This window comes from Euleptes europaea, chromosome 8, assembly GCF_029931775.1.
Source record: "Euleptes europaea isolate rEulEur1 chromosome 8, rEulEur1.hap1, whole genome shotgun sequence".
Classification (NCBI taxonomy): domain Eukaryota; kingdom Metazoa; phylum Chordata; class Lepidosauria; order Squamata; family Sphaerodactylidae; genus Euleptes; species Euleptes europaea.
The window spans coordinates 95,758,457-95,776,514 of NC_079319.1; the positions used below are offsets into that span (position 1 = coordinate 95,758,457).

General features: G+C 42.7%; 1 protein-coding gene across 1 annotated transcript; it reads left to right on the forward strand.

The window, feature by feature from the left end:
- Window positions 1-6,863: 6,863 nt before the first annotated feature.
- Window positions 6,864-7,862, forward strand: MC4R (melanocortin 4 receptor). The gene has a single exon (XM_056854503.1). It carries the CDS (start codon window positions 6,864-6,866, stop codon window positions 7,860-7,862), a length of 999 nt encoding a protein of 332 aa, XP_056710481.1.
- The last annotated feature ends 10,196 nt before the right edge of the window (window positions 7,863-18,058 follow it).

The following is an 18,058-nucleotide window of genomic DNA, read 5'->3' on the forward strand; positions in this document are numbered from 1 at the left end:
AAAAAAAAAAAAAGATATTCCTTGGTGAAGTCTAGGACTGTGGTTTTTCTATTCTACTATAGTTTGTGTGTTGATAAATTGATCTCTAAACTAACAGCAGACTAAACTTTAGAGAGGCTGCCATCCTAAGAATATGTTCCTGGGAGTAAGCCTTAGGGTTGCCAACCTCCAGATGGTAGCTGGAGACCTCCCACTATTACAACTGCTCTCCAGGCAACAGAGATCAGTTCACCTGGAGAAAATGGCTGCTTTGGAAAGTGGACTCTATGGCATTATACCCCACTGAAGTCCCTCTCCTCCCCATATCCTGCCCTCCTCAGGCTCCAGCCCCCAAATCTCCAGGTATTTCCTAACCTAGAGCTTTCAACCCTAGTAAGCCTTGTTAAAGAAAACGTGACTTCCTTCCAGGTAGATCTGCTAAGGACTGCTCCCTGAGTGTGTTTGGGTGTTATGTGCTAGCAAGCTGCTTCCGACTTATGGCACCCCTGTGAATTAATGACCTTCAAAATGATTGATCATTAATAGCCGTGTTCAGGTCTTGCAAAATGAAGGCCCTGGCTCCCTTCTGTAACCCAGAGAATGCTGGCTACATAGATCCCTAAACTGGAAGAAGAAAAGAAGAGGTGGTTTTTATATGCCAACTTTCTCTACCACTTAAGGAAGAATCAAACCGGTTGACAATCACCTTTCTTTCCTCTCCCCACAACAGACACCCTGTGAGGTAGGCGTCAGAATTGTTTGGTTTCAATGCCTGTTGGGAAAGTGGAGCCGTGTGTGTGTGTGTGTGTGTGTAAGGGAGGGTTTTTAGAATTTGCACAGCAAGGCAGAAAAGTGGCCTTGAGGGGCACAGATAAGACTGAAAGCCTCTGAATGAAGAGAAACACCTGGCCAGGAGGGGGATGGAATCTGGCGCCGGCTATAACCAGCGTGGTGTAATGGTTAAGAGCGGTGATTTGGAGCAGTGGAGTCTGATCTGGAGAACCGGGTTTGATTCGCCACTCCTCCACATGAGCGGCGGACACTAATCTGGTGAACTGGATTTGTTTCCCCGCTCATATACATGAAGCCAGCTGGGTGACCTTGGGCTAGTCACAGCTCTCTTAGAGCTTTCTCAGCCCCACCTACCTCACAGGGTGTCTGTTGTGGGGAGGGGAAGGGAAGGTGATTGTAAGCCGGTTTGAGTCTCCCTTAAGTGGGAGAGAAAGTCGGCATATAAAAACCAACTCTTCTTCTTCTTCTTCTACTGGAATGAAAGTCATTAGAGTCTCTATGCTGTACCAAAGCTTTGAGTTTTTCTGAATGCTCCCTGGAATCACAATAAACCACTGGTTACTGCTGAACAACTACTGAGTGCCTGGAATTATTGGAATATTGTTGGGACAACGAGAAAGCTCACAGTAGGTGAGGCTGAGAGAGTGTGACTAGCTCAAGGTCACCCAGCTTGCTTCATGTGTAGGAGTGGAGAAACAAATCCAGTTCACCAGATTAGCGTCCACCGCTCATGTGGAGGAGTGGGGAATCAAACCCAGTTCTCCAGATCAGAATCCATCACTCCAAACCACTGCTCTTAACCACTACACCACGATGAAGAGGTGGGGGGATTCAAATCCATCAATGACAACACCCTTGTGGATTGGCAAGCAAATGTAAATTTGCTTCAAAAAGAAAAACATTCAAGGTGTTAGGGTTTTCAAGATAAGAAACATTTATCATAAACCCCCAACAAATTTACAACTAGAGGCAAAACTGAATCATAAGAGCTATGATTTGTAGAGACAGGATCTTCAGTGCCCTTCAGAAAGCAAATCCTAGCAAACAGTGCCCATAACACAAGGAAAAGAGAAAATCCAGAATGTTAAGTTATAGAAATGCAGGGCTGCTTCTTCCCCACATGCTCTTTCAATGGCTCTAGCTGCTGCTTCTTTCTTTCTCTGGCTTGCAAAGAAATTTGCAGTTCCCTCCGTTTAGCTCTAGGCCTTTAAAAAATATTTTTAAAGGGACTTAGTCATGATTTTTTTTATTTGGAGCATTTGCTGTGGGTTGGGCAACAAAATGAATATGGCTGGTAATTCTCCTCATATTTGAAGAATGGAATATATATATTGGTCTTTGGGTGAAGACCTAGCCTTTTAAAAAGCAGCTGCGGTAGTAAAAATCCAGTTTCCATTTTTAATATATGTCAGCATGGTATGCATCACATACTTTGGCAAATGTGTCATCTACAACCAGCCACGAAAATTCTTAATGAGATGTTAACTAAGCTTTCACTTCCACAAATGAATGTTTGTGCGTATGCAGCTGGAGTGTGCGGGTATCAGAACGAATCCTCTCTCTGGCAAATGCTTTATGTCTTTCCTAAATGATCCATTCCATCACTAGGACCTTACAGCTGTGTAGGTGTTAACTGGCTTTCAAGCGTGAAAGCTTAATTAATAACCCATTAAGAACGTCCATTGCTGATTGTTTAAGCCAGCTGCCAAACTTTGAAGTACACTCAGGGGGCAAGGAAAAGAACCCTTTGAATAAAATGTGTTTGTCAGAATGGTATAGAAAATGGAGCATCTCAGATCCATCAAGTGAATTCACACATGCATATTTAACACATGACTTAAAAAAAAAATCAAGTGGTCTGACAGCCACCAAAGAACCAATTGAAATGTGGTGCTCACAATCAAGAACTTACTCATTCCAGGTTATATGGGCTGAGTCTCTTGCCTAAACTCTGCTGTTACATATACAACAGCAGAGTAACATTTGTGCACACTCGGGACCACTGGCAGGCTAACAAGTAGCCTCCGAGAGCCCAGTTTAATGAGATGCTGAGCATGGGCAATGTCACACGGGTAAGTCCTTTTTGTCTGCCACGGTTAGATTAGGCCAAAGAGTTCGGGTTAATTGGGCTAGATTTTTTTCAGTAAACCCAGAATAAACGCAGAATAAGCCGAATACCCATACAGGTAAATTTGCATTTCACCTTTATTTCTAGGTTTACTGAAAAATTCAGGTATGTTGAAGTCTATGGGGATTTTTCCCCAAAGGTCCTATGGGAGCATTTTTGGAGGTAGAGTTCCCAAATTTTTAGGGTAGCTTCAAGAGACTCTCCATGCATGAACCCCAAAGTTTGGTGAATATTAGGTCAAATCAGGGGGTCAAATTTTATGAGGTCCAGAAGGGGTTGCCCCCATTCCATAGAGAAGCATTGTAAACTTTACCATACTTCTCTATGAAGGAGGGGGTCAACCCCTTCAGGACCCCATAAAATTGGACCCCCTGACCCAATCTTCACCAAACTTTGGGGTTCATGCAAGGAGAGTCCCTTGAAGCTACACTGTGAATTTGGTGACTCTACCTGGAAAATGCATCCCCCCTGGATAATTTTAAAAAGACTTACTTTTCATAGTCTGTAATGGTCACTTCCTCTCCAAAGAGTCATGGGATAACTTAGTTTCCCATTAATGCATTTTCTTTTTGATGGTATATCTGAGGATGCAAGACCGAGTCTTGCATTTGGGTAAATAGAGCATTTTATGAAATGATGTCACAGTTCTTCATAGCAAATCATCTTTGTCCAGATTATAGTGTGTGAGGGCTAATTGATAACTGAGAAAGAAGGAAGTTTCCATCAGAGATTGCACCTGATTATGAATCACAAAGAGGATGACTGTGTAACAATCCATTTTAGTTGCATGAATATATCCTGGGGAAAATCAAAGTTGCTGAGCAAGTGAGGGCAACAGAAATATTTGATGTGACTGCTGAAAAAGAAAGTGTTTTTCGTGTTTATGAAAAAAACATTGAGTAACTTTGGCATAGCCCTAAAAAAACTGAATCAACCACAGGCTTTCAGTAAATGTAGATTAATGACGTTATCTACCTGCCCTCAACATTTATTCATGGGGCCCTGTTGTGGTCTACCCATCTGGTGACTCATATAATTTATATCAGACATCAGAATCCCAAACATTCCTGTGTTTTACCAGGTAACATTACTTGATTTTAATATATTTCTGAACAGCATAGCTATTATGCTGATTTAATAGTAATTCCCTCTCCTCAGTGAAACTTTGAGACAAGGGATTTGCTCTCAGTGTAGAATTCTCAACACCTTCAATCTAAAATCAAACTACAATCTCAAAAGCCTTGTTTACAAGTTACAGTGAACGGACATACAATCCATGTACAGTGTATACTTGATAGTTCTTTATACATTTGTTGAGTAATTCTCATGTAACATTCAACACATATAAAGCTGAATGTATACCTGAAACCCCACATGCATCCATTTATTGGTCACTGGTGTCATTTGTAAAAGTAATGCTCATTTGGTCTTTCTTACAAACAGGTGTAGACATGAATACATGAAGTTGCCTTATACAGAATCCTGCCATCAGTCCATCAAGGTCAGTATTGTCTGCTCAGACTGGCAGCAGCTCTCCAGATACTCAGGCAAAGGTCCTTCACATCATCTACTACCTGGTCCTTTTAAAACCAGAAATGCCGGGGATTGAACCTGGGACCTTATGCATGTCAAGCAGATTTGCTACCACTGAGCCATAGCCCCTCCCGCATGCAGTTGTATGTGCATTCACTGTAATGTAATTGTGGGCTACAATTTCTTTGGGAAAGCCATGAGAATTAAGCCAATATAGTCCAGGGAAGGGGGGGACTTCAATGCCATAGAGTCCAATTGCCAAAGCGGCCATTTTCTCCAGGGGAACTGATCCCTATCAACTGGAGATCAGTTGTAACAGCGGGAGATCTCCAGCTAGTACCTGGAGGTTGGCAACCCTAGACTGGCACAAGGTTACCCAGTGAGCTTCCAAGGCAGAATGGGGATTTGAACCTGATTCTTGCAGATCCTAGTTTGAAACTGTAACTACTACACCCTGGCGTTCATGGGGTGGCTGCTGTTGAACAGTAGCAAGAAGCCGGGGCTGGGCAACACATACAAGCTGGATGATAGCAAGTCACCCAGTGGTTGCTGCTAGGCCAGGGCCTGATGAGTGCTCATTGCTCCCTCAAATGCCAAACCAGCCCTGGAAGCACCCTGTCCCCTTCACCTGCATTTTATTGGAGATCGCCCGGTATTACAACTGATCTTCAGGCGAAAGAGATCAGTTCACCTGGAGAAAATGGCTGCTTTGGAAGGTGGACTCTAAGGCATTATACCCCACTGAAGTCCCTCCCCTTCCCAAACACCACCCTCCTCAGGCTCCACCCCCTAAATCTCCAGGTATTTCCCAATCTGGAGCTGGCAACCCTAGTTGATGATGACACCAACAGAAGGCTGTAGCGTAGCTTCGCCCTGTGAAAAACAATATCAAGCTTTTTCAGTGACCACAAATTTTATAAATCTGAGAGGCACACACCAAAATATATATTCTTCTCTTCAGTCTATTTTCCATTTAAGCATGCTTTGTGCAGTTGTTATATATTACTGGTATGTGTTGTGTGCTAGCTACAACTGTAATGTCTGAAACTGGTGAATCAATGGTTGTACCAACAACACTGCTTTTTATTTTGTTTTTAACATTATAAGCCACTTTTGCTACTTTTTAGTCAAAAGATGGGTTTTAAAAGGCTCTACAATAAAAATGAAATTAATAAAAGTGGTTATATCAAGTTATAGAAAAAAATGAGCAATGCCTTTTTCAAAGAACAATTATTCTGATTTGCAGAAAAGCTAATAAGGCATTAGCTAGCAAACTTGGAATGTTAATCTTTAGTTTTGGGGAAAGCTGAGATAAAAATGCTCCAAATAAAAAACAACAACACTTAATACATTTTATGTTGTCATTTTAAAACTAAAATATCAATATGAAATCTAAAGTTTATCAGTAGTTTGAAGTATTAAAATTTATACATGGTTTGGAACATTCACCCCTAATTGAGGGTTTGTATCTTTCATTTTTGAGATTTTCCCCACTTGATCTACCTGCGAAGCAAACAACAGAGCGATGGAATTGCATGTTTGAGCAAGATGAGGCAGGTGCATTTTGAGGAATGGTTACTTCAGCACAGTATAACTGGTGTGATCTTGCATTCCTGATTAAAACAATGAATAAAAGAAAGAGTGAAAGGTGTACCTTGCAACAGCTATATACTTTAAGGATTTCTTTTCCAAGACACAATCAGCATCTTTGAGGAAGAGAAAGTGATCTTGATAATGTTACAAAATCTCCGGAGCAAAGAACTCTGACGAAGCAAATACAGCCTGCTGATCTGCCTATTGAATCGTGTTTAGCTCTTGGTCGCTCTGCAGCATCTGAAGCAGTTTTGCCAAGCAGTGTAGAATTCTGAAATGCATTCAGCATTTCTGGCACTCACGCATGCCTTTCCTCCCTATTGGCTGACAGTCAGACTGGAGGTGGGGCATGCTTCTGACTACCTTTTCTCCCCAACACAGTACAAGACTCAGTAGCGAGCTGCTTCTGCCTGGGAGATGAAGTATATATTTGTAGTCTGAAATTATCTTCTACTGCAGCAGCAGGGACTAGGACACTTTAATCTTGTGGATTTACTCTCCCAGAGAATAGTGGAAAAGTTGTTCTTGCATCACTTGAAACTCTGGGCACTGTTGAGAGAGAAATAGTGTGCAGCTATATCATCAGATAGGTTCAGGTGATTGTAGAACTGGATAAGCTATCAGTGATGACCAACACGGCATCTCGCACAACGGAGGCTGATTTTCTTCTGTTCCATACCATGCTACTGTTTGGAACTGCGCATTGCTGGTTAGCTGTAAAGCTGCCTACCTGGTGAAACTCTCAAAGAACCTTTGAAGGGGGGAAGTCAGGCATCAGTGGATTAAACAAACAGTGAGCTGGGAGAGCATCACCTGCTTTGGGAGAGCACTTTGTACAATGAACTTCACATATCCCTATGGAGTCCATCAGCCTCTGACCTTCTGGAATCATAGTTATGGACTATCCAGCGGAGGCATGAATAGATCGATGGGAAAGGGTAATGCTTCGGAAGGGTGCTACAAGCAACTTTTCGTCTCTCCGGAAGTGTTCATCACGCTAGGCTTTGTCAGCTTGTTAGAGAACGTTCTGGTGATTGTGGCCATCGCCAAGAACAAGAACCTGCATTCGCCGATGTATTTTTTCATTTGCAGCTTAGCTGTGGCTGACATGCTGGTGAGCGTCTCGAACGGCTCGGAAACCATCGTCATCACCCTGCTGAACAACACGGACGGCAACACGCAAGGTTTCACCATAAGCATCGACAATATCATTGACTCCGTGATTTGCAGCTCCTTGCTCGCGTCCATTTGTAGCCTGCTCTCGATTGCTGTGGATAGATATTTCACTATATTTTATGCTCTCCAGTACCACAACATCATGACGGTGAGGCGTGTGGGAATCATCATCACCTGCATTTGGGCCGCTTGCACCGTCTTGGGCGTCTTGTTCATTATTTACTCCGACAGTAGCGTTGTCATCATCTGCCTCATCAGCATGTTCTTCACCATGCTCGTCCTCATGGCTTCTCTCTATGTCCACATGTTCATGCTGGCCCGGTTGCATATTAAAAAGATTGCCATCCTCCCTGGGACGGGCCCTGTTCGTCAAGGGGCCAATATGAAGGGGGCAATCACTCTGACCATCTTGATAGGAGTCTTTGTGGTATGTTGGGCCCCACTCTTTCTCCACCTGCTTTTCTACATCTCCTGTCCTCACAATCCATACTGCATCTGTTTCATGTCCCATTTTAACCTGTACCTCATCCTGATTATGTGCAATTCTATCATCGATCCGCTGATCTATGCGTTTCGGAGCCAGGAGCTGAGGAGAACCTTCAGAGAGATTATGTGCTGCTGTAGCCTGAGAGGAGTATGTGATTTCTCTAGCAAATACTGACTGGACATTGAAAAGCGACCGCACATAAGCACTTTTTGTTCAGACTGATGTTTCCTCCATTGAAGAGAGTCTGGGCAACATGAATAACAATGAACATTTTTCTGCTGTAGTTAATTGTATTCCCTCTCCCTCCTTTACGGTTGTCAAACTGCATGTGTGTTTGTTCTAAATGTGAAAGTGGTGGAGGTGGCTTGGAATGTGTCAACAGACAGCAATTAAAGAGAAATGCCATCATATTTTCATAATTGTGAGATACTAATAAAATTCTGCTGAAGATTAGGATGTGCATCACTGGTTTAACATAAAATGCGTGCATTTTAATTGATTTCAAATTAGCAATGAAAAATTCCCATTGAAAATAAGGGAGTGAAGGAGGCAAAACTAACTTAATCCCCACTGCTTTCAATGTGATTCAGAACATGTTCCCTCAGAATGTTTATTCTCACTGAATTACACATGTAAGCATAAATTGGGGCCAGTTATTTTAACTGGACTTGTTTTAGGAGCAGAAATGTTGACTTAACAGGTTCTGCATACAACGTTTGTGTATGTTATAACATTAATTTACTTCATTTATACCCCACCTTTCTCCCCACAGGTGACCCAAAGTGGCTCACATCATTCTCCTTTCATCATTTTCTCCTCACAACAACCATCTGAGGTAGATTATAGGGTTGTGCATATCGATATGCCCAAATAAAAAATAAACCTGAAATTAGCCGTTTCAGTAATATTCAGGTTTCGGGTAGACCAAATATCAAAACCTGGGAATCTGCCCAAAGCCGAATAGACAATTCCTGAAAAAGCTGAATAGATATTCAACTTTTTCAGGTTCGACTATTCATCTTTGCTCAGATGTGTGGCTCTGTGCTTTCTCCCATTTTTCTGTCTTTTGACTGGTTTTGTTAGGGCCCCATAGTTGGGGCCCTTTTGAGGTAGGGGTCATGTAATCGGAGTCAATTGGTCTGACAACCATTCAGTGGGATGATCTGCAATTCTGAATCAAGCATAAGGGTTATTTAAAAGACGGGGCTCACCCAGTCCCATCTGGAAGGATATACCCTCCAACTAAAAAGAACCGGCTTTGACAGCTGCTCACACTACCAGGCTTCCGGAGGAGACTTCCTCACCTGCGTGGATAAGCAACCTCCTTCAGACCAGCCCCCGTGAGCGAGACTTCGGCTGGCTCTGATATCACTTTCCAGTACCCAAAGATTCATTCAGAGCTTAGAATGGCACTGCTCATCATGGAACTGTAAATGGATGTTTGGGAGCTAGGCATGCACAGGCTCAGAGGTGCTATGTACGTTGTGGCAAACATGAACAGCAGGCAAACATGCCCTTTTATAACTGCTGGAATCACTTGTGAGCCAAGCCTTGGATCTCTTTGCCTCACTGCCATCTGTCTTGAGCACTTGCTGAAAGGTTTTGCAGCTGCACAGTATTATGGCCGTGGAGTTTCATTTCCTTCTGTGTTGCAACGACGTTGCATCTGCATAGTACATACAATGGATTTGTCCCCAAGGGTCGTTGATGGCTGGGTCAGGTAACTAAATTACAAGAGGTTTGGGGACTATAACTCCTATAAGTATTTTTTGGAGGTTTTTAAGCAGAGACTAGATGGCCATCTGACAGCAAGGCCCATTCTGTGAACTTAGGCAGATCATGCAAGGGAAGGCAGGAAGGGATGTGTCAGTGCTTGGCTTTCATGCCCCTTTCTTATGTGCCCAGGGTAATACCAATCACTATTTTGGGGTCAGGAAGGAATTTTCTTCCAGGCCAGACTGGCCATTGATCCTGGAGGTTTTTTGCCTTCTTTTGGTGCATAGATCAGGAGTCACTGGGGGAAGTGGGGGGGGGGAGGTAGTTGTGAATTTCCTGCATTGTACAGGGGGTTGGACTAGATGGCCCTTGAGGTCCCTTCCAGCTCTGTCCTTTTTTTTTTGTTTCTCTTTTTCTAAGTCTGTGAGAAAATGAGCCTGTGAAATAACATCAACAACACAGATTGCTTTAGAAATACGGTGCGTATTTATAATAACTGACTGACTGGTTTGCTTACCCCTTTATTTAAACAGTTTGCTGTGGTGTGATGCACAGTAAGAAAATTCTGGGGGAGAAGGGAATAGAGTACCCATCAGGCAATATAAGAACCAGCAATGAAATCAGTTGTACTAAAAGAAACCCACTGAGCATACCCAAACTGCTCATAAACAGTTGAATGGCCAAAGGAAATACCTGCTTCCTTCTTATGAGGATTTCAGTGCTTAATTGTAAAACTGGCACTTCTTTACCTCTTGAATGGGAGGGAAGGTGGCATGGTATAGCTCGATCTCAGAATCTAAGCAGGGTTGATACTTGGAAGGGAGACCTCCAAGGAAGACTCTGCAGAGGAAGGCAATGGCAAACCATCTTGGCTTCTCACTTGCCTTTAGGGTTGCCAACCTCCAGCTATTACAACCGATCTCCAGGCGATAGAGATCAGTTCACCTAGAGAAAATGGCCACTTTAGCAATGGGACTCTATGGCATTGAAGTCCCTCCCCTCCCCAAACCCCACCCTCCTCAGGCTTCACCCCAAAAACCTCCCACCAGTGGTGAAGAGGGACCTGGCAACCCTACTTGCCTTGAAAGCTTCTTACTGGTATCACTGTAAGTCAGTTGCGACATGAAGGCATTATGTTACCTCTTGAGCCGTTAACCCCCCTTTCTTACATGTTTCAGCAAAGATTTTTATTTTTCTCCACCCCTCATACTTTCCATATTATGATCGATTTAAAGCTGAATGTAGTATCTAAAGGAATATGCATTCTATGAGCACTGCCATTGTCTAAAAAAAAAACCAAAAAAACATATGCATTTAACCCTGGAAAATTACTATGAATGTTCATATATTTTTTAACATTTATATCTAAAACTACATTTATGGAGTCCCCAGAATATCATAACTCTGCTCTGCTGTAGCACCATGAAGCTATGGCTATAATTATAGAATTTCTGGTTTTATTAAGGCCCTGAATATGTGGCTGTCATATATTTCCCTGAGTTCCCAGACAACTGAGGAGTAAGATTTGTAGTTTTAATTCCTTACTTTGCCAGCCTTTCTGAATTTATATCTGGTGAAAATATTAAACTTACTCATTGCAACCATGTTCTTTTAATGACAGGATGTGACTTTTCTCAAAGTTTTGCAAAATAGGAGGATGCTGATGAAAACCAAACCCTACATATTATTAATACTAATTTATACAGCAGAATATACAAAGCCAAAAGCCAGATGCAGGCACCCCAATCCATGCTTCTACTATGACTAGTGAGTGAGCACATCTCCAGTATGATGTGTTTAATATATCCAAAGGTTTATGACAACATCTGGCTACAACAAGGGCATCATCTATAATGACTGGTATAGCACTAGTGTTGAGCTATAACAGTCATTCACACCTGGATTATCTTGTCCACGCAGGAAATCCAGATTTGCCATTGCACACTGTCCATTGCAAGCATCCTAGGTGTCATGCAGAGCCTGAAGTTGCTGCCAAAAAACAATAATGGGAAAGCTCCTCCCTGCACACTGCTTCCACACTGTGGGACATTATGATGTTCTCCTCCTCTTTGTTCAAGATTATTGAATGCAGGGAAGCAGGAAAGTACAGAATATAATGGCATAATGTCACACTTTTTAAAAGTTACATGGAAAGAAGAGAGAACTGGATGCAGGGCTTCTGTGTTTGGCAGCAACCCCATTATTAGGGTTGCCAGGTCTCTCTTGGCCACTGGCAGGAGATTTTTTGGGTGGAGCCTGAGGAGGGCGGGGTTTGGGGAGGGGAGGGACTTCAATGCCATAGAGTCCAATTGCCAAAGCAGCCATTTGCTCTATGTCAGGCCTGTATCTCAGTTACTTTGTTTTGCTTTCGTTTCTATCGCTGACCTGACTACTGACTAAGCTCAAGGACAAGCCTGCATACCGAAGCCTGTTTGAAGCTCTGGGAACCGTCCTGGGAACAGCAGCTATGTTTGTGTTCTGTAATCACTTGCAAATATCATAGCCTTTATACTGCTGAGTGTTAGACAGCGAGCTCATTGCTGTCAGCTTTTCTTCATGCTCTGTACTCCTATTTAGACCAAGTAAAAACCAGCTTCTTTTGGACCTGGCTGTCTCGATGTGGTTTGTTTTGGTTCTGATTTAGGCCAAGGGCTTACAGGGACCTGATCTCTATCGGCTGGAGATCAGTTGTAATAGCAGGAGATCTCCAACTAGCACCTGGAGGTTGGCAACCCTACCCATTATCCACATTACAACTTGATCTACCCTGAGTGACTCATTAATTTATTATAGCATCAATTTACATAGACTTCCAAACATGTTGAAGAGCTGCTACCAAAGAAACCTCCTGCATACAAAGAAAATCCAGTTACTACTACACAGGAAGCTGCCTTATACTGAATCAGAACATTGGCCTATCAAGGTCAGTATGGTTCACTCTGACTATCACAATCTCTGGAGTCTTAGGACTTTCGTATCATCTGCTGTCCGATCCTTTCAATTAGAGATGCTGGGGATTGAACTTGAGACCTTCAACATGCAAATCAGATGCTCTGCCACTGCACCACAATATCCCTTGCTTGTGCACATCCCAAAAGGGGCTTGCTGGATTTGTCTTCTTTTTATATATATATACAACAGACTGATCTCTTTGGAAATGAGAGGAGCTGAAAGCATCACGATCACATTACTGAGCGCAGCCCAAGATAACTGTGCTTTAGCACCACAGATAAAGTCAGTGGGCCCGATAAAACTGCGTCGATGAAATAAGGAAGAATTATTTCGCTGTGCAGATATAGTCTGACCTTTCTACGGGTACAAAGATTTCCATCCAAGGGACTTGATTTTCATACCCCCCCCCCCAGTATTAGCCCTCTGAAACCCTGTTCTTCTGGGGGAGGGGACTCCAAGAACAAGATTCGGGGGGGGACATTTTGGTCTTCTGTAGGAGGGGGAATGAAGGAAAACCATGCTCTGTGGGCAAAAATCCTTGCACCCATGGAAACGATGGTCTGGATACAATTTAGAGTATGGGTTCTCAACAAGGGGGGGAATTCCCCCCTGGGGGGATTTAAGGTTCTGGGGGGGGGGAATTGGGACCACTATTCAGCAAAGTGTGTTGTCCTGTAGATTTTGTACAATTTGTAAAATTGGAGATTGTTTTTTTGAGTTAGACTATCTTGGGAAGGGGGGAATTATATTCTGAACAATGGTGAAAGGGGGGAATGGAGCAAAAAAGGTTGAGAACCACTGATTTAGAGCTTCAGGAAAGAGTTTCTTTCCTACTCTGTATAGCAAATGAATGAGCAAGAATTGGGTAAAATGGAATGGATAGGGTAAAATCAGTAGTGATCGGGTAATTTTTATTGGTATGTTCTTTAGATTCTATTTCTAATAAAAACAATATTCGCAGGGAAACATCTCATCGTTCATAAGGGCATATTAAAACCTTCCTGTCTTTCAAACATCTGCTGAAGTTTAACAGCATCTTGAGAATGTTTCTTCAGTCTGGTTACAAGGAAAGAAGTGGTATTACGAACATGCAGAGTGACATTTTTAATAAGACCCGCTGTGAATAAAGGCAGACAAAGTTCTTGTTCGGGGGTGGGGGATGGGGGAAATAGGCAATGTAAACAACCTATCTATGTCTGAAAATAAATCTCTGACAATATTAGTCCATCTGTACTTTTTGTTATTGGTCTTATCTGAGCCCCAGTTTATTTATTAGGGTCCCTTGCCCATAATTCAGCTGTGACTTGTTGGGGAAAAATAAATCTTTTCTGTTCCATCCCGAATCTTCATAAAACACCCACAACACCTATGTGTTGTAAGACCTTGCTACTTATTTCAAAGGAACAAATTCACTAAATTTTGGGTTCGGGTTTACTGGGCCCAATTTTGGGGGTAAACCTGGGAAAAGCTGAATACCCATACTGGTAAAGGGGTATTCAGCTGTATTTCTGGGTTTACCAAAAAAAAAATCGGGCCCATTTTAGTCTATAGGGATAATTTTCAAAGCTCCTGTGGGGGCATTTCTAGAGGTGGAGTTCCCAAATTTTCAGGGTAGCTTCAAGGGACTCTCCTTGCATGAACACTGAAGTTTGGTGAAGATTGGGTCAGGGTATCCAATTTTATGGTGTCCTGAAGAGGTCACCCCCCTCCTTCCTAGAAAAGCATGGTAAAGTTTACAATGCTTTTCTATGGGTAGCAATAGCTTTTTTCAGGCCCACTGCAAGTATTCATGGGAAACTGAGTTTTCTCATGAGTCTTTTTTGAGGAAGCGACCATTTCAGACTATGAAAAGTAAGTACTTTTAAATTTCTCCCGGGGGGGGGGGCGCATTTTTCGAGGTAGTCACACAAAATTCACAGTGTAGCTCCTTGCATGAACTCCAAAGTTTGGCAAAATTTGGGTCAGGGGGTCATACAAAATGGGATTTTGTATGGAGGAGGGGGACCCCCTTGGGACCCCATAAAATTGAACCCCTGACCCAATATTCATGCAAGGAGAGTCCCTTGAAGCTACCATGAAAATTTGGGTACTCTACCTCCAAAAATGCCCCCCCCCCGAGCGCATTAAAAAAATTCCCATAGGAAAAATCCTGGAGAAAACCGAAGCCAAAAAAAGCCAAATACCCATTCAGCTGATTCGGTGATCGGCTATCTGGCTTTGGCTTTATTCCCAGCTTTAACATTCAAGTTAAATTAAACCTGAAAGAAGCTGAAAAGGCCTTTTTTGGATTTATTTTTGGTTCAGGTTTATCGATATGCACAGCCGTACATGTATATTAATTAGTTACTGAAAACGTATAGATGACCATCCATGAATCACTGCAGTAGTGTTCTGTGTCTCAAATTGCTTTACCTTTCGTCTGTTCTGTTGTTAACTCTCACTTATTGATGTATCTCTCTGCTTCAGGGAGAATCCCATCTTTGCCATCAACATCTACTTAGATGAATCTCTCTGCTTCAGGGAGATACAGATCATTTGCTAACCCTGTTAACGATTTGAGCATTTGAAGGCAGATTATTATATCCACCAGCACTTGATTTAATAAAGTTTTTTTGTGTTTTACTTTAATGATTTCACATCTACAGACAAATGGGATCTGAAAGAAGAGAAAATAATTTGTTCCTTTCTACCACATGTGAAAAAAGTCTCTGGATCTCAGGAGCATCTGCAATTTTGAACGTATTCACTCTGTATAATCCATTTCTCTGATCAAGAGTGTTGGGAAAATACATCACGAAGCTTTCAGACAAATACTTGTTTTGTTCCCACAAAACACTAGTGAATAATGGCTGAGGAAGCTTCATCTAAAGAAATGAGGCTTTGTGTGGAAAGATTTGTGTATAATGCAGATGGTCAAGATTTTGTTTTTCATTGACTTTGAGCTCTAAAATTTGAGACTCAAATTTTACAATGTATAATCCCCAAATGTCAATATCCCAGAACTCTTCAAATAGCATACAGGAATAAATTAATGTAGTTCCTCTCTCATGATAAATAGCACTCCCTCCATCCTGAAGGGCTCTCATTCTTTGTGTGGAGAGAAAGGCAAGATGTAAAGTTTTTAATTTTTAAACTGAACCGGGATGCTTAGAGGCTCTATCTAGATATTAATGGCAAATATAGGATTCTTCTTCACATCTCAATTCACATTTTTTCTTTGGGGAGGCGATGTGATTCAATGGTAGAGCAACTGCTTTGTACCAGAATATTCAATCCTTGACATCTCCAGTTAGAAGAGTCATGTAATAGGTGAAGTGAAAGATCTCCGCCAAAACCTTGGATAGCCGCTGCCAGTCATAGAGCACTCACTTTGACAGATACATAGGTGTGATTCAGTATAAGGTAGCTTTGTGTGTTTGTGGTTTGTAGAAACAAGGCTGGCTTCTTTTCTTTAAGCACAAACCGCTAGGAATCAAAAGTGATTATATTTAAATCCAAGTCCACAATCCAGAGCCAGCGTGGTGTAGTGGTTAAGAGTGGTGGCTTGGAGTGGTGGAGTCTGATCTGGAGAACCGGGTTTGTTTCCCCACTCCTTCACATGAGAGGCGGATGCTAATCTGGTGAACTGGGTTTGTTTCCCCACTCCTGCACACAAAGCCAGCTGGGTGACCTTGGGCCAGCTACAGTTCTATTAAGAGCTCTCTCAGCCTCACCTACCTCACAGGGTGTCTGTTGAGGGGAGAGTAAGGGAAGGAGATTGTAAGCCGGTTTGAGTCTCCCTTAAGTGGCAGAGAAAGTCGGCATATAAAAACCAACTTCTTCTTCTTCCTCTTCTGCTTTGTGTGCTTGACCCCAGTTAATGCCAGTGGATCTAAAGTGTGCATAACAATACCCTGCATTTTGGCATAAGAATTTAACTGGATATTCTTCCCCATGCTAGTCCATTGGACTGAATCCATTTTCATTTTTCTCCCAGCAGAAAATAAGTTGAACCTCAAAATCATAAGCACAGCCCTGCTGGAACAGACCAGTGGCCCATCCAGTCTAGTATCCTGTTTCATACAGTGGTCAACCACTGGTGCAGCCTCCTAGTGCTGGTGTTTAGAGGTTTGCCGTGTCTGAATATGAAGGTCACCATAGCTAGTAGTCATCGATGAATCTGTCTAATCCCCTTTAAAAGCTATCTGTGCTCATGGCCACCCCTCCATCCACTGCAGTGAATCCCTCAGTTTCATTACTCACTGAGTAAAAAAATGCTTCCTTTTGTCTGTCCTGAATCTACTGCCCATCAACTGCATTGGGTGTCCCCTAGTTCTAGTATTATGGGAGAGGGAGAAGACGCTCCCCTGTATTCACTTCCTTCACCTCATGCATAATTTCCTCTGTCATATCTTCTCTTATCTGTCTTTTTTCTAAAGTGAAAATCCCCAGACTCTTAAAGGTGCTCCCCTTCAGTCGTCTTGGCTGCCCTCTTCTGCACATCTTCCAGCTCTTTTTCAAGATACACTAACAGTACAAACCCACAACAGGGTTTACTACACTGGAATAAAAACTTATCAGGGCAGCATTTATATTCTATAAATTTACTATTTATATACACCAGCAACGTGGTGTAGTGGTAAAGAGCAGCGGACTCTAATCTGGAGAACCAGGTTTGTTTCCCCACTCCTCCACACGAAGCCTGCTGGGTGACCTTGGGACAGTCACAGTTCTCTCTGAACCCTCTCAGCCCCACCTTCCTCACAAGGTGCCTGTTGTGGCGGGAGGGAAGGCGATTGTAAATTGCTTTGAGACTACTTAAGCGGGGTATAAAAACCAAACTCTTCTTCTTCTATATCAGAGGCTTGCAAGGACTGCACATTGTAGCTGTCTTTGGCTGTGTATCGTTTTCACCATATCTTATACTTTAAAAAAAATGCTTTTTGAACGCAGGCAGGAGTGTTTTCTTTTTCTGATTCCAAAATAGCAGTTATGTAACACTTCCATACACTTAAGGCCCATTGATTTGTAATGGCAGAACATTAACTTTAATGGCTACTGGCCTGAACACAGTACCCGTGCCATGGACACATTGGGATGATCGCTGATAGCCAGGTATTGTGTAGCAGTTGCTGCACAGTTGTTGGTCTTATGGTAGGTTGGTAAAATTATATTGCATGAATCTGAGTTCATCACTGAACCTACAAAACTTTATTATGCTGACAGTGTGACCCTGAACAGAGTTACGCCCTTCTAAGTCCACTGAAGTCAATGGGGTAAGCAGTGTGTGAACACTGTTTAGGACTGCAATATAGGTCATTGTAGCACCCTCTGGGAGCAGGGAAACGTCATTCCTGGAGTCCATGGGATTTTGAAATCACCAGCCCAATCATTATTTCTTTATGCAGGTTGCTTTATTCACCAACCCACCCACCTGAAGGTGTGGTTAACTTCACCTACTTGAGGGTTTCACTGCATTACATAGGAGAAGAGCCAGGACACTGCAACCTGCCTCCTTCTTTCCCCCTTCTTCTTCTCCATCCAGCCTCCTCCCATTTTCCCCTCCCTTTATATTGCCCCAGCTTTGCACCTGGCCCTTGAGCTAAGCCCCGCCCACATCTTCCCTATTCCCTGCTGCCCACAGCCACACCCTGCCTTATCCCACCTGTGCCCAGAGAGCCACTGTTCTCCCATCCAGCTTTGCTCCTTGTCTCTACACCTTT